This window comes from Anopheles coluzzii, chromosome 3 (genome assembly GCF_943734685.1).
Source record: "Anopheles coluzzii chromosome 3, AcolN3, whole genome shotgun sequence".
NCBI classification, from domain to species: Eukaryota; Metazoa; Arthropoda; class Insecta; order Diptera; family Culicidae; genus Anopheles; species Anopheles coluzzii.
In genome coordinates this window covers 77,977,309-78,001,207 of record NC_064671.1, presented here as the reverse complement: position 1 = coordinate 78,001,207, position 23,899 = coordinate 77,977,309, and the positions used below count along the sequence as shown (strand labels likewise).

The window sequence follows — 23,899 nt, the reverse complement described above, 5'->3', positions numbered from 1 at the left end:
GGTCTCTGCGTCCCTCGAACGCACGCGTACCCCGCAACAAAGCCCGCGATATGTTAATTACATTAAGCTCGAACATGCTCGTCTGCTGCACTTGAACCCATCGGGCCGTTTTTCGACCTCGCGTGTGGTTTACGCGTCGTGCTCCAGGGAGTAGGTTGCGGCCCCTGTATTATCCATTTAACAGTTGCACTCCACTAATTGCCCTGGGTTCCCGACACCTCATTATGCGGCCAGTATGCCTCCATCCATCCAAGCGATGTGAAACCATATAAAACATGGATTAAAAACAGAGCGAGCGTTCAAGTGCGAGCCCAATTCAAATACGGCACCGCGAGATGAATAATAAAAGGCACACTCTGGTTGGTTCGTATCTTCGTCTAGCATCCCTTCAGAATCGGTTCTTAAAAGCGAAACCACCCGTAAAAGGTGCCCCAGAGGATAGCATCGAGTGCTGATCAATGTCATCTTCCTCCTTTACCATGCTTTGTCCTCCCTTCCATTGGGAAGAAAACTCGTTTTGCCTCACTGGACATCGCTGTGAAGATGTGAAGTTCGTAGGAAGTTCTTGGAGTTGTATTCAAGATATTCAAGCTCCGCTGCAGAGCATTCCCACCAGTTTCAATATCTGCAGACTATCGTTCTAGCAAGGAGTTTAAAGTAAACTGAGCCCTGGCCCTTTGGTAATGAACCTTACTATGTACAACACCAACATCGCTGGTCACGCATGGTCACCCACTCCACTCATGTGTAATCCAGCGAGTGTCCCTGTTTCACGAACACCGAAATGCCTACACAAATCCTGCACAAACAAACGGCAGCAACGAGTTTATGCTATGCTTCACTGCAACACGCCACATTCGGACGCATGCTGATGGGGCGATTCGCCCAAACAGTGGGAGCAGCAGCATCTCTCCCGCTCGTCATCCAACTCCTCACACTTGCAACCTTCAATTCCGTACCGGACTCGGTGTTCTGCCAAGCACAAAATGCACAACCACTGCAGGCAAAAGTGCGAGAAGTGAGAGAGATTAAATTAAACCACTTCACTACAGAATCGGCTGGTAGGGGTATGTTAGCGACTTGCCAGCTGAAGATTCGGAACCTGAGTCGTCCGAACAGGGACGACACTTTGGAGCAACTTGCTTCGTTCTGTACTTGACGGCGTGGTACTTCTCGCTTGATGGTAGGAGATTTCACAAGATTCAATTACTTAATTGGCGTATGGTGGAAGATGTTTTGCTGGTTTGATTTCCAACCAGTTCACTGGTTCACGGAGGCAATAAAAAGCAACTCTCTTGTACGAGTACAACAAAATTCACTTTCTGTTTATGCAACCAAACAACTGTCGAAGGGGATAGGTTTACAGTCTGCACATTGATAAACACTCACTCACCGAGATGAATGACTTAATTTTTGTTCCTCGTGTCTGGGAATCTCTGTTTAGATTGCTCCATTATGGCAAAACATATCCGCACCCGTCGTTAACGCGCCCACATCTCAATCTGCTATACAAAACTCTATGAAAAAAAATGGCAAACGCAGACACTCCAACACAATTGATATCAATAAAAAGGCCCGACCGGCTGGCTAAAATTACGCGCTACAAGAAGGGTCTTCCAGCTCCAGCTACTGTGCGAAATACTTAACGTCTTCGGGATCGAGATTAATGTTGTTATGACGCGCTTACATAAAACACCCGCCACAAACTACCCTTTGTCGTTTTGCGTAATACCACGCGCAAAGACCCTTTTAAACCGCGCCCGAAACCACTTGCTAACAATCCCGCCTGAGATTGAGAGAGTGTTGTGTGCTGTAGAGAGGAACATCAGCATCAACAACAACAACAACAAAAGAAAAAGGTTCTTTCTTGCTCGCACGCCTTTCGCAAAAGTCTGATGAAACTGTATCCGCAAACAAATTGTTGCAGCAAGTCGCGCGTGGTTCAAAACGAAATCCGAAACCACACAGCATTGTGAGTGTGTGGGGAGAGCTTGAAGGGGAAGGCAATAAGGTGCAAGACAGAATGAAGCGCTCTGCTCAGATGAAGATGCTGCTCCGTGCTCTAAACCAGCTCAACAAAACACACTACCACTTTGGAAGTGGAGCAGAAATTTGCATTAATTTGCCACCGGACCTTACCGGATTCGAGTTACTTTCGGTTTCGGGACGTCGGCCGTCGGACGTTGAATGTCTCGGGTGTTTATTTGTTTCACAATTTGTTTCGAACCAATTTAGAGATCAACTCCCTGACACTGATTTTCCAGCACCACCAACGACGTCGGCCAGAGCCGGATGTCGTAGGGGAACCTTTTAGTTGTGTGTTGGACTCGGCGAGCTCGGGACGACCTAAGAATCATCATATCGATCCCGGTCAATGTCCGAACAAGGGCGTCCACGCAAGTGTAATGCGCGTGTGTGTGAGTGGGTTGACCGTGGATTATTGGATGGTGTCAAAGTCAAAAACTCAAGGACCAACCGCCACCCCAAAATGCAGCGACACCGAAGAGTGCGATAATACTGCCGCACATTGGAGTAGAGCGTCAACAAGGCTTACGGCTTACGGTGATTCCTCCTCACTCTATCCGCTTCAAAATAGTCGGTAACTTTCCCGCGCTCGTCTGTTATTATTTAATCGAGTTGAATGTTCTTGATAAGATTCCGTACACGATGACAAGACGGGTCGGCATGCGACGGTTCCATTTGCTGGCTGGTTGTAGGCTTTTCCGTGTGGGAGCGGCGGCATCCTAACTAATTTTCTTTGCCCTACCCTTATCTGGCACTTTCTCAGGAGGATGATGATGGCGCTTTTCTGGAGGTCGTTATCGGTGAGTTAACCGTATTTCCGATGTTCTCCTTCGGAAGACATCCACGGGTAAGGCACGTACCGGTGCGGAACCTATACGTCTGCCGGAGCGGTAAGTGAGATAGTGAGGAAATTGAGCTGCCTAAACATACAATATGCTGTACGAGATCTGCCCTGATAACGCTAACAAGGCGTGGTCGGCAGACGAAGCTGCTATCTGCGGCGTACGACTGAATGTTATCTCTGGCTCTTAGCTGTGCATCGTATCCGTGGGTGCAAGTGTACAATTTAACGTTAACGCAAGTTTCTGTTCGGTGCTGTTGGTGGCTGGGAAAAGCTCAGGTTAATTTATGATCAATTCTGGGGAGGATAGCTGTCGATGTGCAGCTTTTTAATTGAATTATAAGCCACAAAATTAAATAACTCCTGCGAGATTGTAATCAAAAATACGATGATTGGATTTTTACCTGCTTGAAGATTTATAGCATGCCTCATGAAGATCATGGCATCTTCGCACCTCTGGGGAGTTTGCGGGCATTGACACTGTCGTGGACTTGGTATGTATGAGCACAAAACTGAATCGTTATGTTCACTCCAGTTGACTTTGTCAACGACAAGCATAGCTAATATTTATGTGTATGTGTGTGTATGTTTTTTTTCTAGCCAAGAGATAACATGTCGTGGTGTTGCAATCTAGCTAGAACCAACTTCAAGATTCCTTACAGCTTAAACAAATATAAATACGTTTGTTTACACATTGTTGATATCTCTATCAGATAAAGGTTATGGAAGCTTTTGCACGACTACAGCTAGGCAACCTGAGCATGATCCAAAGAAACCAAGACATTCGTGACGAGTTCCTCTACAGGCAAAGCTATCCCGCTTTCTTGCCATCCAGAATTCCATACAGCTACATCATCCACTTTCAGCGTCATCAGTTTGTGGGGGAAAATCGTGACACACGATAAATGTATCAACTTCCACACCATGATTAACCCGTTGTAGAGCTGTCTTCCCCCTCTGGAACCATGGACGCGTTTGCTGTGTTCTCGTTCATCGGAGTTTTAAATCTTCATTCCCGCTTCTAATCGCGATGACGAGCGCCCACAATAAACACAAAGCCACTAGAAAGCGCCAAAGAAAGAACCAACTGGTGGTTTGGAACGGTACAAGAACCGCGAAAGAAACCACGTAACAAGTACAAACACACACACAGACAGACACACATACGCACCCGGCAATTGCTTCATTAATAAAACAAACCTCGCCCATTCAGCAGCGAACGTGCGCGAAACGGCTTAGCGCCCGTAGCCTGCCCCTTTCTTTATTCCGAACCAGGTCGAGTGTCTTGTGGTTCTGTTATGGTGGTTAAATAATGAGACCGCTACTCGCGACACAGCCAGAACGCGAAAAGAATGGAGGAGAGTGTGGTAGGCTCGGCCCTGTGATGAAATAATTACGTATAATTTCTCATCTAAAACACTCTATCAAAGGCCCCTCCAAACATAGAAAAAACGTCCCCGGTGTAACTGAGAGCGCAAAACAAGCAGAGAATCTTGGTCGCGGTGCTTTGGTTTGCGACAACTCACCGCTGCTTTATGAGCTCATTTTGTCTCTTAATGTAATAAACAGTCCGAAAAGAGCTTACAGGAATGGGAAGAGTTCCTAGGCCGGCACGGTTAAGGGCAGCTAGTGCACGTGTGTCTAGACGCGTGGAGCACTTCGCCGTCAGCAGTTGGCAACATTAATTTTCACTAATTTTCCCAAGTGGCCCTTGAAGTCGCCCAGAAGCGGTATACTGTACATCAGAAGGCATTTAAAATTAAATGAAGAATACAGCCAAAGGAAACAAAATTCTTCTCTTTTTTCCGCTGACTTATCTGGTGCTATGAAAGCAACAACAAAACCGATTCAAAAATGAAAAATATATGGGCTGGGAGGTAAGATCGTGTACGAGATTTTACATAGTACATGCTTTGAGTAAGCTCTTCCGAATCGTGAGCATTTACAAAAGAAAAAACCCTCACCCAGCAAAGAACGTGTACAGTAAACGAGATTCTTTTTATTCTCACCCCCAACGCTCGCAACCCTCGGGAGGGAGCCGCCGAGCAGACGGGTGAACAAATAAAAGTACAAAAAAGCACCCCCACAAGATATGCAGGAAGGATGCAATTGAAGAGAAATGTGCAACAAGAAACATTCGTATGCAGGAAGCGTATAGAAGAAGAATTGTACCATCGTTCCACGTTGGGTATATGTATGTACAAATGCATTCAAATATGCGAGGAAAGATATTCAGAGACGCTGTTGATGCTTGTCGCTGATTGCTGTTGAGTGGAAAAATATACTTAGCTAATTATGCAATTTTCATTCACACATGCTACTTCAGGTTAAATGTAAAAGCATAACACAATTCTGCAGCCTTTAACCGGAAAACAAGAGGTAAAACAATGAAGCAGGAAAGTTAGTATTCAAGTTATTCTAACCAGGCTAACCATTCCCAACGGTTCCCAGTGTACATTATTTATCTAACTTGATAACTTGTGATCCGCAGTTGCAAATCTTCTAACAATTTGTTTTCCGTCTTCGATGATTTATATTGATCTTCCTGAAACCCGCCGCCCGGACGAGTGCGAATGTCTTGCTGTCACTGTTGCCATCGCGCACAAAGCTCCATAAAATCAACAGCTTATAAGCTGAAGCAGCACTTTAATGACTCCCAACCGACCATGAAGGTTAGCTCGGTAATATTTCAACATGCTTTAAATGCTAGCCACACTACCACCGGCAGCAGCTACCTACCTGCAACGACATCGGTGCCGTTCCGGTAACATCATCGACGGTGTTGTCTTGCTCTCTTCACCACCGCCACTTTTAATTCACGCCACCAGGATAGATTAGTAGATGCGGGTCCACACCCCGAGCAGTGAACCGGTTGGGAGTGTCACTTCAGCTTGTCTCAATCAAACCCCATCACTATGTTTACATACATTCTAGCAGTTCAGCTTTTTTGCTGTTGGCTTTCCTCTCCAATTAAGTACCTTTTAATCTCTAACACGCACACGCCGTAGTTGTCGTTCCGCAAACACTCACACACGGCCCATCCAGGCGATACCGTAGAGCGATTAAGTCCGTTGGCAACTAGCCGGAGATTTTATCGACAGCGCAATATCGATTCGGTGTTTTCATTACTTTTTAATATCACTCCCTGGCACAGAACCCTGGCGACGGACACACCCCGAAGAGCCCCGCACGCGCTCCGTTAGCACCAAAAAACTGTCCCCAGCTCGACGACGGACGACGAGCAACAGCATCCGAGGGCGATCGGAAAACTAATCACGCCGATGAACGCCCAAAGGCCTGTAGCTGCCGGCCGAAAGTCGACAAAAAAGCTTCAACTTCAACGGCCGAGTGGGAGTGTGCACTGTCAACTTCGTCAATGGGATGGCGGAGTCTGTGTGAATGTGTAAGTGTTTCTATCCTCAGACCGGATCCACAGGATTGGCAATGACTAGTTTCATCTCCGGTTGAGGTCCGTGGGTTCAATAGCCCAGCGGTGGTCACCAAGCAAACATAGTGCGCACCGCCATGTCCACAGCACACACACACACACACTCACACCCGGTCACTTACTTTCTCGTGAGTAAAACCCGTGTCGAACCAAATACAGCCATCCCCACATAACCTGTCGTTCCGCAGACAGAAGTTTCACTAATTGATTTTTACTCAACTCCACACCACGCTTGCTGTACGCTTCCAATCAAACGATGCTTCGATCACGGCACACGTGGGATGGTACGGAACGGAACTGACATAACGCGTCGCACTTAGGTGGCAAGCAAAACTCTCACTGAAACGTATGGTTTATTAGTGGCTCATAATTAATGCACAACGAACTGCGACACTATCCAGAATTAACACCAACATCAACCGGAATCTTTACATCACCACTATTTCCAAACTATTGGCATTAATACCCTTCCGAGACGGGTGCACAGTCACTTGCGGACACTTGCTTACTACTGGCAACGCAGCTGTCACCGAACCACAAACTGTCGTCCTCCAATCTGCAATTCGTAGAACTTTTATTTCCACTCCCTGTCCCTCTCTCTCACACACTCTCTGGTCGCTTCCTCCCCACACAGATAGGCCTCGTGCATTGGCGGACAGTAAAAAAGTGGTGCATTTGCCCGCTACGCCAATATCTACCCGCCAGACTGGAGGGCCTTCATAATTCTCTCCCAGGTTGTGCCATTTCGCAAGCTCTCGCATTTCTCTCACATCACCCAATTTGGCACAGGCCACAGGATTTTGGATCACGTACATAACCCGGGTGGGGATGGTGGCGGCAGCATGGCTCGCGTAGCTGCTGTAGCAGACCCCCTTCATCTAGGCCTCGTAGAACGTCAGCCTACTTTGCCCGCTGTTCTCGCAGGCAGCTACGAACTCTAACTATGTCACTTCCTGGGAGGGACAGGAAAGAAGAAAAAATACGAAATAAGCGTACCCCGTTCCTTCGCTTGCTCTCCTCTTGGTGGGTCGATTGCATCGATCTACTTTAGCTCGGTGCGGCCACACCGCACGATCGGACTGCGTGTGTAGATTTGTGTATGAAAGTTCCACTGTTTACTGGAAACCCTTCCACTTTCATTCCTTTTCCTCCTGCAGCGCCCAATCCCCACACAATCGATTGTCTGCGGCATATCCGACGCTGCTCGCCCTTCTCGCTTCGGTTCGTGCGATGCGGGCATATATTGTTGTACTAACCTAGATATTGTGTCACTCCGCTCTGCAACTGCAAGGTGAACTAGCTGACCGACCGACTATGTCCCAACCGAGTCTAGCAGCAGCTACCAACACGGGACGCAGCCTAATACTACTGTCGACTGCTTCACAAAGCATTGCGGATGTAGTAGCAGTTCGCGGTACTGGATAAATCTTTGCCATAAATTCTCCTTCCCCAAACCAAACCAATCTACTAAACATTGCCAAATCAAATCAACTAAAACAGATTGCTGCTGTAACTTTTGTATGACTTCCGCCCCCTGGAAACCTAGTTTTGTGGCGTCCCACAAATCTACTTATTCCGCTACATTCGCGTAACATTACACCATTCCATCCGTCGTGCTCCCAGACGTAACTTATATTTTATTGCAAAACTTGCTCAACGTTCTCCCGAAAAAAAGTTGGTCGTTTTAGGGTGGATTATTTGTCCTTTTTTTTTTGTTTGACAACAGATCTACGAAAAATCTCACACGGTGCCACTATTTTGTCCGAAACGAAGGAGAAAAAGTCCCTCATTTCTGCAACCACCTGGAACGTCTCCGGAGGAAGCTGTACCATTATTACATCTTTGCATAGCCGGATCCAAGCAAAGCGGAACACGAAAGAAAAGTGCTCGGAATTGACTTCCGTCACTAGCAGACGACGAGCTGTAATCGCTTCCGATTACACGCTTCCAAGTTTCACCTTCCGATTCCACAGGTCGCAAGGGTAGTCTGGGCGAAAGTAAGTGGTGGAAGTAACAAACAAAAAAAAATCTTCTGTTTCAGCAGAACTTCTATTTGTACAGACATTTGTGAAACTGTCACGTGCATTATGCTGGAGTGAGGTGCAAATACCTTGGACCATTGCAGATTGAGCGACAACGGAACCGTTTAGTGGCGTTTACTACATTCATTTCAGAAGAAGAAACCAGACCCTTTTCTGTGGATGAACCAAAACGTTTATGCTACTGTATTGAAACAATGATCCAAATGATTTTCCTAGTAGGTTTACGACAGTATGTTTGGTATGTAGATGTAACTTTGCAGCCGTTACCGTACTCTTCATTAATTGACTGCTTTTTTGTGAGCATCACTGCTTTACAGAACGCAGAAAATGATAGATGAAATATAAATGAGCATTTCGAGTGGAATTAGATATTATCCTTCAAAATAAATGAGGGCCCATGAAAGTCCCTTTCGGGAAAGAGATTGTATGCTTTCAATGGGGTCGATGACGGGAAAAGTTGAGCATCATTCATCTGTACCGGAAAGGTCATATCAAAAGTATAAAAATATGATATTAAACCCTTTTCGCCCTCGATAAGAACTCCATCCTCGCCGGAGATTGTATTCATAAAGAGGTGGAGTGCTTTCCATGCTCGGCCGCACATCCTTTTTGTAGCTTCAACGAACGCAATAGAACGACACCGATAATGACCTTTTCATCGGTTTCCTGCAAAATTGAAGCAAAAAAAAAGTCACAACATAAAAGTTGTATAACTTTCGCTCACTTTCTCCTTCGACCCTGGGTACTCCTCCGTATATTCAATATTGCTCGTATTGCCCTAGGAATCTAGTGTTTGCTGAAAAGACCAATCTAGAAGGCCGGTTCTGTGAGTGTGCCGGCACATTGATAAGACCACTCTCTCTCTCTCTCTTTCTCCCTGTTCGCTCAATTATGCCACATTCTTCCCTACTCGATGAGATCTGCTTTTAAGAAAATTACCCCACGCCTCGGTTGCATCCGGTAGTTGCAGACCTAGCGAGCGCTTCTGCGCACTGACGAGCTCCGGTTGAATCGTACCGGCGCTCGCCGGAATAGTTGTCAGCACCAAACATCCAGATACCGTTCCCTCTGCCTAGGAAACCGGTCTGGAGAGTGTTTTGAAAATAAAAACAAACTCAACCTGTCGACCGACGCCCTGTAAAGACCGGGTCAGCCAAGAAATTGTGCTACTCGCTAGGGACCACTGCGGTCATTATTATTACGCGAGATCTAGGCAGGATGTTTCAACCGGGTGTGACAACCGGTTGCACGGATCGTCCGCCCCAGTAGCTTGATGAAATTAATTGTAAGAGTGTAGAAAAAAGCGAAAGTTTCTATTAGAGGAGGAGGATTTGGCAAACATAGTAATGACACTAGGTAAATTAATTCTTATTACAGCCAATTTAATATCCACGCCTCATGCTCGTCTGTCTTCTCACTGACACCGGGAATCTCAATGCTTGGCGGATGCTACCGCCTGTTGCTTTGTCGGGGAAAATCTCACGAGCAAATGGTGAGAGATGCAACGGCCAATAATGAGCCTTGCGTGGGAGTTTCTCTCCAAAGGACACTCATTCAATCGCCCACCAGGGAATGGAAGATAAATGTCTGTGTGCGTTTGTGTACTTTTTTGTGGGTTTCACCAACGCTATGTTATATGGTCGTTACAATTACATTACACAGCTCGCGGCATAACACACCCCATTAAATCCCACAACGATGCATAATGTGAAAGGTTACAGGACAGCTAGGGTACGGAAGGAATGGTTCAGTGGGGGCTTGCTTTTTCTGTACTCGCAGAAAAATGTACCGCTAAAACTCACCGACAAGATAAAATCAGTGCGTTGTTGGAAAATCAATACGGTTGGGGCATGGCAAAATACACAAGCCGTCGTTGCTTCATATTTTACGAGCCCTCCCGTTTTGTAGTCTCACATGCCATACATTAACAGGAGGTCTGCGATGCCTTTTAAAGCAGGTCTTAAGCAATAAAACATCGTATCGGTGTCACTTTTCGACAAGATACGACCATTTTAAAATAAACTGATAAGAGTGACATTAAACGCCCCTCTCCCTAATAACAAACTAGTACAGTGTTAAGGATACGTGCCTTATCAAGTCTTACTCTTTATTAACATCTTAAACCATCAAAAAAGTGATAAAGATGGCGTACTTAACTTATGCAAGGTGTCATTTAATTCGTTGCTGCAAAGTTATGAGAGCAATTAAACCACCTACAGTGAGCAGTAAGCAGCAGCAGCAAACCAACCCACCGTAGGTAGAGGTAATTTAAACCGCACAGTAAACACACGCTGCTCCGAAAATAGCACCAAACAAACTACCGAACAGGAGATTTATCGAGCATCTTTTGCGCCTTCCCAGAGCAAATCGAACATCTAGATTGGCTGGAAGAGTTCTCCGGAAGGTACAACTATTAACCCACATAGATTCCAGCTAAGCGCTATTTTCTGAACCAGCGGGTCGTTGAATGAATGAAAACTCCCAGCTGGATACGTGACTTTTTGTTCCAAACAACTCGATGGAAATAGCCAATGAGCTCAGTAGTTCGCTATGAGTGACACCTAACAGCATCACACACCTTTTGTTTGGTCTTTCGTTGACCTCTATATTAGTTGGAGACCATACTTGAAATCGTTTGTTATTTAGAATAAAAATCCTAAATAAATCCAGAATCCAAAAGCTTCAGAATATTGAATTCTGAACACAGTTTTTGAGAGGTGAACAATCAATAAAATGTGAAAATAACAGGCTTACGTTATCTAGTTTATTCCATACTTTTCAAGTTTTAGATATTGGCTTTTAGATCCTTAGAGCACATGTTTTTCAGAAAGTTATTGAAACCCAATTTTTTGATATGTTAATTCCACTCAAGTCTAGAGTCTCAAAAAAAAGTTTCTACAACCAGTTGTTTTAACTGGAAAACTTCGAACAATTCTTGTATACCAGTATCCAATGCCAGTTTTCGAGGTTATCATGACCCCAGGTAATCAATTTCTTTTCCCAGTGGGAAGTTATAAAATAGTACGCCCACAGTGATAATGACTGTAAAACCTGAAAAATAGTCCAAAAGACATTCTCAGCTTCAACGACTATTCCCGCCATAGTAGCAGCTTTGGAAGCCGTACAACAATGGGCAGCAGTACTCCCCTACTTTAAAACGTGCTCCCCAACAATCACTGCAAACGCTCCCCTCGTTGACGGTGGTAGTAACACCGGGAATGCCCAGTGAAACACGCACTCAATAACCCACCACACCGGTCACGGGCAAAAAGGTCTCGGACAGTCTAAGCCTCGGAATTGCGGTGTGACATTCTATGCCACAGACGGGCGGAGGAGGGAACGATGACTGGCTGACTGACTGACAATGACCGTCAACCGAACTCCACACCCTTGATTTCCAGCCTGGATGATGCAGGCTACTCAAATGCAAACGAGCCTCCATTCCCGAGTGCGTCTGGTAGCGTGGTGACTCTCGAATGCTCAAGTACATCAGCATTACCAACGACATGATTATGTAAAATATGTACGTACATCATTCCATCATTTCCATTAAACTGTCCCGTGCACTCTTCGCGTCTTGCAACGGAGTAGCCCATCTTTAGTGATAGATCTTCAGAATGGGAATGCAAACAGAGAACACTCCCTTCCTTTGTCCCAAGGCATTGCTGCAACATGATTAATGTTTTTTGCCTGCTTTACTGATACTTTCAATCAAACGTGAATGGGAAATTTATTACGGTGCGCATGATGATCAATTTCCGTTTGATTATAATGTCCTACCAACATTAAGAACAGCCTTCAATTGAGTATTACACAATAGATGAACATTATTTGTATGTTACCAAACGAAATACAGGCTTTACCCAACGCATTGGAGCTAGTGGATGAAAGCAAGAGAACCCATTATTTAACAACAAAACCTCATTGTTCCTTACTACAAACGCGAAAACTATTCCCGCATCATTTTACCGAAAAATAAAAAAAATAAACAAGCAAACTCTTTATTTGAAACATGTTAAAAAGCGCAATACACCTCCCGCGTATACATGCGGGAGCAGGAAAATTGCGTGCGGGGACAAAATTACCCACCAACCAGGTACGGCACTAAGGACAAAACGATTATTTCGGTTACCGGTTGGATGAGCCGTCAGATTTGGCTGCCGAGTGTCTGCTGAACCTGCCGGAGCTGAACACAATGCTTGTACAAATGCACGGTACAGTACGCGCGTTACTCCTTTTTTGCGGCCACTTTTTGCGTGGCACTGCAGAACAAATTCATCATCTCTCCCGGGCCCTGCTGGTGTGTGTATGGTATGGCGCACTCACCTGTGAAGAAAGAAAGAGAAAAGGCCAGGAGGAAGGAAGTTAGTAAACATTACATGCTCATTGTGACACAATTTGAAGATAATTTTCGAAACCGAAATCAATGGTTGGATTGTGTCGGAAGGGTAGTAGAGGCTGGGGAGGAAGGGTGTTCAAAATTGGTTTTAAATTTGAGCACACATTAAATTGCGCTGCGATTGTGGCAATCGCTTGCAATGGCGTTCATCAAGCTGTGAAATGACGCAATGTACATTTTTCAGTTGGAAAAAAACTGTGATGAAATCAATGGTTTATGGTCAATTTACATAAAATTAGTAAGAGAATATCTTGTCCATACATACGCAATGCCACAAAAAGGTTAAATTTATTGTTTTGCTGCAATACTGCCTATTGACCTATAAAAATGGACGGTTTACTTTTTGGTTCCTCTGCTCTCTAAACCTTCAGCACACTTTGCACCAAGTTAAAGTTTCATGAAATTTGTCGTAAATGAATATTTATGGCTAGATTCCACCGCGGCAAGTGTCGTTTGGCTTCTTGTACATCGTTATGCTTTCTTCGAGGGTTTCTAGCATAAAAAAACGCCGCATGATATACCCTACCGAGCAGCGCACTACCGCCACGTACTTTCAATTATGGTTGACATCATATTTTACCGACAAAATATGGCCGCTGTTTCAATGTCCAATTTCTCGGGAGCATCGAGTTCACTCCGGCTATGTGTGTGCGTCCTTTTTACAGGACCATTTTTGCTACGAACTTTTCCCAGATGCAGCATGCGACTTTGCAGCACCATGTTGCACACACAACCGATTGTACTGGTGTTTTTCTGCTTGATGCATATGTTTTTTGTCGTTCCAGCACCAATTGTGTGCATCGTGAAATAAAAATACACACACTAAAAGGACACCATTCCCGTTCCATAAATCGATACAAATTCAATCGAATTGCTTCACTCTTCGTATCGTACTCATGCTCCCAGATCCGAACGATTCCGATAAAGCACCATTAGGCACAGAGCTCAACGATAAGAACTACCGGAATTGAACGCATCCTTCTTACAGTGGTGCTGCCGGGAGAGATACACTCGCGGATACAACTGTCGTGGTTGTTTTAGCACATGGCACATGCCAAGTCTGTTGTAGATCCGCTCGAAACGGATATCAGCTTATAGCGAGGACGGATGGAGGAAGCGATACGAAGGGAAATAGTAATGGATTGGATGGAGCTGGATATGCTTGTGAATTGAAATTGTATGATCGGATGATGTTTTCTCGATGCTCGTTGCTAAATGTAGCAAAAGCGATGGTAAACGATGTTGCTATCATAGGATCTCTTTGTCTCTAGGTGAAGTTGAGCGATAGCAACGATAGCAGGAATTTAACAATAACATAACATAACCCAAAAAAAACAAACATGATGAACATGAGCTCGGATGGTTTTAAACGATTGTCAAGGGATTTCGATGCAGGAAATGATAGCTATCTTTGTTCACATGTTAATGCACGAATCAACCATTGGAGTTTATACAAATACGGCAAAACAAAGTTTTACGAAATGAATTGCGTTTAACTCCAAATTGTTTCGATCAGTTATTATATGGTTTTCCAGGGGTTCTCATAATTTTGAGTCATTTTTTTCTTGTTGTTTTCTTATGGATAAATTACATTGGATATTCCTATTGTATGTGTCCAAACAGGATGCCGTAGAGTCCACTTCATGACATCAACAGTTCATTTCTCATAAGAAAAGGTTAAGAAAGTGACCTTAATTTATGAAAACTTCTCAAAAATCCTGTATCATATTTGTTGATTCTACAAACTTTTTTCAACTACAAAAAGGAAGTTTAGTTTGTAGTTATTTATAGTGTCGCAACTATATTCACCACAAACTAAGGATTCAGAAATTCTTCATCACAAAGCCAAACTGCTTTCAACTCGTTTGGAAAATGCATTCCACAGTTTTTCTGATAGTAATTAATATAACAAAACTCCTCCTCAATTCAACATCTCTTCTCAAAGAATACATTGCATCCCAACAAAAAGAGCATCAACAATGCAATCAAGAATCGGCACCATTTTAGTTCAACCAAAAAATGAGCACAACAGCCGTCCGTCCTAAAGGGCACACTCTGCTCTATACCGAACACTTAACCTGCATCTTCAAACCACTCTTGGCTCGGGGATTGCTCTCCACATCAACAGCAGAGTTCAGGCCACGTTCTCACCACCGTCCAGCCGGCGGCTTCTCGCGAAGCGATCGACCATAATAATTCACAGCCATATTTTCTCGGATCATCCCAAAGCTGCTCTTGTCGGTGGGCCGGTTGTGTGTCTGCTGCTGATATTCATGCTTTATGCTGCCCCTACCGACGCGGTCAGTGGTGGGAGGTGCCGTGCTTCAAACAATGCATCACTAGCATGGCGTGGAAAGCGTACCGGCGAATCGACTTAATACTTTCACGATTCCTACCCCGGGCACGCAGCATCTTCGGTCACAGCGAAAAGGCGTGAAAAGCGCCACTTTCTGTCGGACAATCTGTGGCACTTCTAGTGGTCCTCCTCCCTCGCACCGTTCGTGCTGGAATTTCAAGCGTGGCAATGAGTGTGCTTTTAACAAGCCGCCTTGAGCCACACCACACGCCACATAAAATCTTGCGAGCGCGATGTGTGTGCGATTGAGTGCAATTTATGTGTTTCAATCATAAGTTAGCAATTTATGGACGATTTGGATGATAATTTATTGGAAATTATGCACGAGCTGCATCGAGGGGCCAGCGCCGCAGCATTCTTGCAGTCCCGCCTGATGGAGAGAAATGGTTGGCAATGGTGGTTTAACGTTGTGGGGAAATTTGAAGAAAAACATTGCAAACCGTCACAGTAATTTACGGTCGCTGGAAAACACCAAGACGTTATACGTTCTGTGGATATGGCTTCAAGTAACCGAAGGGAAAGGATAGGAAGCGAAGTACAAATTACCAGGAAATGATTGATGTAACGCCGTTGTGAACATAATGGAGAGCATGCACATTGATTATGTTGCCATGTCAAACGGTTCCCGAAAAATGCCGAAAAATGAAATGGCGGAGCAAAGACACAGCGTTACCACTCATACTAGAGACAGGTTTAAGATTAGATAACGTGCCTCAGCTAAGCCTGATAAGTTTATTTGATAATGATAACTTCAGAACTGCGTGCATTTGATACATCCAAAGTTCTTGCTTGCTTATCTTCAAGGTCTCATATTTTGGGGAAATCTGGTTTACAGAGAGACTAAATGAGGATATTGCAGATTTAAGTACAGTACCTTGCAATTACGCTCTATACTGCGAACCTTGCAATATATTATTCCTAGAAGGATAAACAATTACGATTTCTCCCACCAAGTGGAAGATGCACATAATTCTTCCACCTACAGCAATTTTGTTCCAGTTCACCGGGGAAGTCCAAGATATCGAAAGTCTCCAAAAAGCAAACCAAATTAGCTACTACGGGATCTTGCGTCCAAGTAAGTTAGGGAAACTTATTAGCTTCTTGTAAGCCAGGCGCACCACACACGCAAACTTTGCCATGTGCTGTACTGCCGAGTCGGGATTTTGTCGAAACAGAATACACCTAACCTAGCAGGTCGTTCGCAAACATTGGCTTTAGGGCCGTAAATTAATATCACCTACGCTACTCGATTTTGATGCCCTAAAGGTATGGCCTAAACACACACACACGAATACCCACAAAGTCACAACGAAACTCCTTCGGTAAGTTTTTCTTTGCTTCCCCCTTGCGCCGCTCCACACCATGTGATTTCCATACCACCACCGCCAAAAGCGGAAACGTGTTTTCTCTACCCCTCCGAAAAACAAACAAACAAACACACGTGAACTGCCGTGGTGTCTTCGCCGTTGCTCAGGTAATCATGGACTGAAAATGAACGAAAACAAAATGAGAGCAGCAGCAACAGCAGGGTCGCGTTCGGGAAAGTGGCGGAAGATGTCAAAGGGCCGCAACGAAGCCAACGGGTAGCGCGTCTAAACCCGGCAGCCACTGGGAATTGGTGTGCTGATTTCAACGATATCGTGAAAAGCCAGCCCACGATACCCTAATGTGGCGCACGTGGCGCGAAAGAAGGTACAGCAACCCGAAGCAGTTTGTACACCATTGCACGCGGGACGGTAATTTGAATTTCAATTTGTTTTGACATTTTTGTCGCGATGGTGGGTGGTAAGATAAGCGAAAGAACAAGTAGGTTTTTTTTCTTCAAGGTTAAATTTCAGGATTACAAAATTAAAAGTTTTTACATTTCTAGCGAACTTAGGAATTGTTTTGCTATCGTGAAATTTGTGTTATACTTTGCGGAAAGGGAATCTTGTTTTAATATTCTTCAAAAATATATGCTTATCGATAGCGTTTAAAAGTCGATTATACCAGACGAAAACCCTTGCCTACGTTTTACAAAAAAAAGAAGTATAAAATCCATTGCCACCTAGGCACAAAGAAAACAACCTAAAAACTCTCAACCCCCTTTTTTCTGCACACCTTAACATTCTTTTGATGAAAGCAAATTGGATCCTTTTCACCCTACCTGTGCAGCGGCAAAAACCGATCTAATACAGCATGACGGGGAGATGTTTTATTTGATGACGCTGGAAGTTTCTTTGTTTGCTTTTTGACACCTCCCGGTTCTTTTGTAACGACCTTAACCAAACTCAAACATCGAAACAGCGCACGAGGGGGAAAAAGTGTAGCTGTGCGAAGGAAAAAGTTAAAGCACTTCCCCGCGGGACAGTATGCGGAATGGGAAACGAACGAAACCAGCCGCTCCAGCGATGACTTATTGGATAGCGTTAATCAAATGGTTTATTGTTCTGGCCACCCTTAAAAGTACTGTCTGGCGGGAGACGATATGAATTTTCAATTTGAAACATAAACACCGCACTGCTACGCGAGTCTTACAATCGTTATTTACCTTTGAGCTGAGGTGAGATGAGGTGAGACTCGTCCTCCATCCACAATGAACGACAGAATGACAGTTATGAACTTTTACTTAACGTTCTTCGATCCTGCGACGTCCTGCGTTAGTAAACGCATTACACCATTTTTGGTATTGATGTGAGTGTGCATTGTGTTACATTTAATTGCCTGCTGCATGCGAAGGTCAATGTGGCGAGGAGTTTGAACGACAAACAGAAGAAAAAACAAGATGTATTCTGGAGCAGTGCCATAAATTAGGTATCGCTCCACCGTAAAAGGAAAACACGAAACGGAACACCTTTTGGGTAACATAATGCACTCAAAGCCTTTGCAGCATAATGTCTCATAAATAAAATTGAATTCCGTCTTTCTTACGCTGTTTTCCCGTTTCTCTTTTTGCAACATCATTTGCCCGCATTCTTGTTCCTGACATTGGCGACCGACAAAAACAACAGCAACACAAAAAAAAAACTCAACCATGTGTAAGATATCTTGAGACGGTACCGTAACACCTTCATTAAGTACACGGGGGAAGCGAGACAGAGAGAGTGCGTTAGATGCAGCTGCTGCACGCTGCACAGTTCAGCTTCCGCAGTTTGCAGTTTGCGGTTGGTGAGCGTGGTGACGCCGATCGTGTGCATCGAGTGCCCACTTGAACTCCGGGCATGAGCGCGAACACTTGATGAGCGTCATCTCGGACTGCAGCTGCACAACGAAAACCCCCGTGTTCGGTTCGGTTTGGTTTGCGCGTTTTGCAGATTCCTGCACTAGTTTAATTCGTCTGGCTTTCGTAAGGTACGGGAGTTGTGGTGTAATCCTGCCCCAATAGCATTCAAAAGGTGATGAGTGCATTCGAAAGCCTGAAGTAAACGGCCATCGAAATCCACACCTTTCTATCAGCTCCACATCTGTGTGTGGAACTCCATTTTCCAACTACGCTACTCTATCTGGAACGAAGGTTACAGACATCAGACCAAGCAATCTTGTACCAGACAACTGCAACCGAAGCATTCCGAAACAGCGCACTCCCAATTTGGATGCTATTTCTGTTGCGAATAGTCGAACATGTACGAAAGGCTCAAACTATCTCGAAACGCACACATAATAGCCTCCCCAACTTGCCTAATGTAAGCCCATTTTAGGGTTCGTCGATTAGCAGCAGCGCCCTACACTTCGGAGTTTAAATGCAGTGTTTTACCGGTACGTTACGAGAATGAAAGACTTCCATGTTTTGTACCTTTTTCGTGCCGAAAAGCGAGGAAAGTTAGTGCCCTGCTGCAGAGGAGTGCATATGCGCGAAAGACACTACAAAATCTAAAACTATTCAACTCCAATTTGGAAATAAACCTATCGGTGCTTTCTACGGCGTATCTCTTGTTTTGAGGGAGGAGAGTTTCACGCTTAACGATAGCGAACTTCTACGGTATGTGTGTACCAATTTCAACACATTCTTCCTTATAAAGGAGTGCCCCGTACATCTGGCAAAGTGTTGTTCAAAACTCTCTTTCTTACAAAAGCCCCTTTCTTGAAGTGCGCTCTAGCGAAAGAGTCAGCATCCGTTGCGTCACATGCGTACGACTCCCCGATGGAGTCACTAATGATGGAGCATCATGTTCACAACTATTACACGACAACTGTGCGCGCTCGCTACGCAGTTGGGGCCACAAATTGGAGTTTTCAATTAATTTTAATTGCATCACGTAGTGTGGAAAAACTACGCTAGGCATACATCGCATCTCGTCGCCTGTTATGTATGGCGGTGAGTTAGGAATCTTCAAAATCCCGGCTTTGCTGGTGCTTTTGCATGGGATAAGCCCTGGCAGCAGACGAGCAAAACCGTACACCTTTTCGGTCCTCTTATGCAGACTGAACCTAATGGCATGCGTTCGCATTGTATAGAAGGCAGTGTTGAATGAGCGAGATACATCCGTGCATTACCGCAGCACATCACATATAATTAAAATCTATTTTAAAACAACCTGGAACCTGATATCAGAAGGCGTACTTCACCACAACAAAATTCTTCAGAACTTGTGTCTGGAAAGGTAGACCAAGCAGGAACATTACAAACCGCTGAGTCGAAATAGGAGCGCATGCAAATTTTTTTTAACAATGCCCTTCAGATTCAATTTACCGAAGCCCAAAAACAAAACAAAACAGACCGCAATTAGACTTGCTTCAACAATGGTCGCCGCTGTCGCTTTCTTTATTCAATCTAATCTCGCTTACCGAAAATTGACATTGATGAACGAGCTCAAAGACTGCCGACAGTGAATTTCATACAGCGACACACAACTTGAACTCTCGCCCGAAAGATATAATTCAGCATCTAATGCTATCAATTTGTGACCATGCGTGCAGCAGAATTCAACTTCAAACAGACCAGAATCAAACTTGTGACTCATGGTAGACAAGCAAAAAAAAAAAACATATTTAAAATCAACAATAAATAACAACCGCATGATGATACAGCGCCCCACACACTACATCAACGGCTGAAAAAACACACTCATGCACGTCAACACTGCGAAACACAAAAACCGACCATTCAGCACACACCAGCTGGAAGTACTTAAGCTCATCCAACACGGAACCCCCCAACAAGCCAAGTTGACAAAATGCAAATGCTGCCAAGTACGGGGATGACAGCGTCTGACAGCTTCATTTCGATTTATGTGGCGGAGGTGCTAACAAGCAAGCCACCAAGTAGTAGCCGTTTTTCGCAGTTCTGCAGCACACCAACCAACGCTTTGAGCAGAAGATTTGGCTAATGCTTGAGCTGACCTGGTGGAGTTGGCGAGTTTGCGAACGTTTGTCCTTCCGTGCTATTTATTTTGATTACACACCATGCGCAAATTTGAAAAGCGCACACGAACAGACCACCGCTCTTTTCATTGGACCAGGAGTAGTGAAGACATCCCCTTGTTGTTTGCACTAAACGTCTCCAAACCTGCAATGCCATATTTTAATCTACGCGCTCTTACCTGCTTGGCTACCCCCCAAACTCATCCTTTGCTATTTTTAATGGCATAGGCCATAATGGTTACGAGTTTCTTGGAATTCCATTCATTAACCACAACGTTCAAGCCTGCTTCCAAAACAGTAAAAATCATCCAAACAGATTTGCGCAACGGACAATCGAACAACAAAACAACCGCATGATCTCATGAAGGTACAGCGCGCGAGATGGGTAAACAATCGGTCGCAAATTTTGCACGCCATTCGATAAATGCTTTGCGTAACAGCAAAAAAAACGATAGAAGAAGAAACCGAAATCTCACTGCAGTCATTGATTTCTTCTAGCTCGGGCTTGGTTGCTGTTATTTGCACTACTGCTGGGCGCGCATTACCGGCTCTCGAATGCGGCTAAAAAACAGTGAAACTAATATCGATGCCGAATGCCGTTTAGACATGCTCGCTCCGTGCGCGCTGCGGTACGGGTATATTTTTGCGAAGCAAAAAAAAACTACCCCCAACTAAGACTGTTTTCACTCATCAAACCGGACCTCTCTCCTCCACATTGTGGGTACACATAAATAGGAAAAGCACACCTCGTTCACTGGGGGTTTGGACTAAATCAATGCAAACACGGGGTGGGAGTGTTTGATTTTCTCCAACTGTACTGTACTGTGCCGCGCGTCAATGAAGAAGCAAATATTTGTGCAATTCAATTATCGCTGGTCGCTCAAAGCGGCCGGCCGCGACCATCTGTTAGAGGGGCGGGAGCTAAATCGTGAGTGGATAATGCATGCTTCCTTCTGGAGTTGCGGTATTTGTGTTTCGGAAATAAAATGTTGTTGAAATATATTTTTAGCATGCAGAGGATTTTCACCAGAACTGCCACGATTTGCATGTCTTTTTTCTATGATTGCGTCAGTTGTAGGCGCAATTGAATGGATTTAGCTTTCTTTTATTGGATGTCCTTGAACCTGACCCTGATTCGAAATGCATGTGTATACCAACTAGATCCGGAACTAGATCTTTGATATTGGTGTTAATTGGCACGATGTTAGAGGACTTTTGTTTTAAATAAACTCTCATAAGACATCTTAAGGATTATCCATAAGTTACGTAACTCTCGCAGATGAGACGGATAATCCATTGCCGTGCTACGATTTGTTACATACGAAAGAGAATGGACTAGAAACCTTGGTACGTAATACCAATAAAGATTTAAATAAAATGGTACAATAGAACCAGCCCCTAATTATTTTCTTTTCTTTTGTATTCCAATTCAATTCGCTCCAACAGAATAAGTCAACAGTGTAGAAGATTTTTACAGATTTAAGTAGATTTTTAGAGTAACAGTAACATTAATAGAGTAATTTACAGAGTAGCATATAGCGAAAGAGGTAACAAATTGTCATTTTTTGGGTTACGTAATTGATGGATGACCCTTTGGCCTATTAAGCTTCCTGGTCAAACAAATCAGATTATTAAAATAAAGTTGCATCGGAGTTTTACAACTTATTTTCAAATTCACTACTAACTTTTAATTTTATTTCCCATCAAACTGGTCATTGCACACACCTGTGCTTCACAATCCTACACCATCAGCCCAAGAAAAGCTTCCGTGAAATCAACATCATAAAGCTCAAGGCGATCTTCACTGGGTGTAAAATTAATTAGCAATGCACAACCTGATCTGCGCGCATCTTCTATCCCCCGCTAACGATGCTCGAAATCATTTTGCACCATAACGTGACGAAACGACAAAATCAATCGAACGAGCGCTGTAAAGCGGTCAACAATAAAGAAGATACGCACCCGAACGACCAAAATAACCTTCCTTCCCCTCTGGCGCAAACCAGTCACATTTAATTTAATTTACACTCTCCGGCCTTTTGTTTTCTGGCATTTCAGACACAAACAGCGCACATAATGAAGCAGGCAGGCTTTTGGTAAGGTTGATACAATAATCCTTCCAAACAGGAGCAAACAACAAAAAAAAGACAACGATGGCATTGCGTCCTCCTGCTGGACCGAAGTCTAGCGGATCTATGGTTAATTTATTAAATTACGGTTCGGCACGATCGTTCGGTGCACACAATAATGAACCTCCACACTGTGTGTCCCTCGGTCAGTCTCTTTCCCCGCGACGTGCTGCCAAGCATCATTAACAATATCATCATCATTAGCATCATCAAGCTGGGGATGGAAAGGAAAGAGAAAACTCGTACAGCCCGGTGGGTGTACGAGAGCATCGATTGCAAACAATAAATGCCGAAGGACGACCGTGACCCGATTGTGCGAAATCGTTTCCACCCCCGCAGTGTCCTTCAGAAACAGAGAGGGACAGAAGACAACAATCAAAAAAAGGTAACAGTGTCTGGTTTCTCCCCAAATTTTGTTGCCGGATATCCCACGGATAGGACGACGTCACGTGAAGAATCTTTGTGTTGTCTTTCAATGGGAAGAGGATGTCCCAATTGTTGTGTCCTAGCATTTGTTACGCAGTCAAAAAGCCAAACTGTCGCTGTGTGGCGCTGATCATAAGCTTCTCTCAGTGCACAATCCCAAACTCCTGCACTGACCAAGCACGTGGGTTGTGTTTGATTTGTTAATTAAGTATCTGCCGCGGACTCCAAAAGCCTGGTGCAGTGTCGCGATGTCGTAAACGGCGTGTGGACTGCAAGCTTACCTCCTCCCGCACGGCTTGAAATGTGAGCCTGCTTACACCTCAGCCTGATGGAGCTGTTGCTCCAAGGAGCTGAAGGACAAGTGCCACTGCGCTGCGCTGGAGTAAAGTTTACGTTCCGGTGTAAAGGCTCCCACGCGCTGCATGATTGACCATCGCATAGCGCCAAACAGTCGTGGCCTTTTGCCACTTACCACTCTGCGCGAGTGGGGTAAGAAAAGTGTCCCACCACCCGACTGCGGCTGTCCAAGATGGAGATCTCGGGCGCACGAGCCGTAAATTGGTTGCAGTTGAAAAATATCGAATTTAATACACCTACGGAACCATTTGTCTATCATCGGCCCACCTTCAGCTTGTGGCAGGGCGACACACCACCCAGCTAAATGAGTCAAAAAGCTCCCCGAAATTTGGAACAGGTTCTCACTTGACTGCTTGCCTAAAAAGAAACAGCTCCGCAGAGGCTGGATTGCATTTGATTTCCTTTACCGAAACGGCTGCAGACGGTAGGAACCGTCGCTGACAAGATTATGTTATAAATGCGAATGCTGATTTTTAGGGGCGACACGCCGGTTTTGATTGGCGTATAATTTTTCGATAAAATATTCTGCCGAAGCG

The 23,899-nt window shown here is 44.6% G+C and overlaps 1 protein-coding gene across 3 annotated transcripts in view; it reads right to left on the bottom strand.

The window, feature by feature from the left end:
- LOC120957667 (IQ motif and SEC7 domain-containing protein 1) overlaps positions 1 to 23,899 on the bottom strand; it is a 177,790-nt gene that overhangs the window by 130,138 nt on the left and 23,753 nt on the right. Inside the window, exon 1 of one of the 3 annotated variants that reach the window (XM_040379985.2) lies at positions 5,606 to 5,703. The exons of the other annotated variants lie outside the window; for them this stretch is intronic. Coding sequence (XP_040235919.2) covers positions 5,606 to 5,640 — 35 coding nt within the window. The 5' untranslated portion in view covers positions 5,641 to 5,703. Of the gene's footprint in view, positions 1 to 5,605; positions 5,704 to 23,899 lie in introns of those variants that run through there. 3 annotated transcript variants of the gene reach the window in all.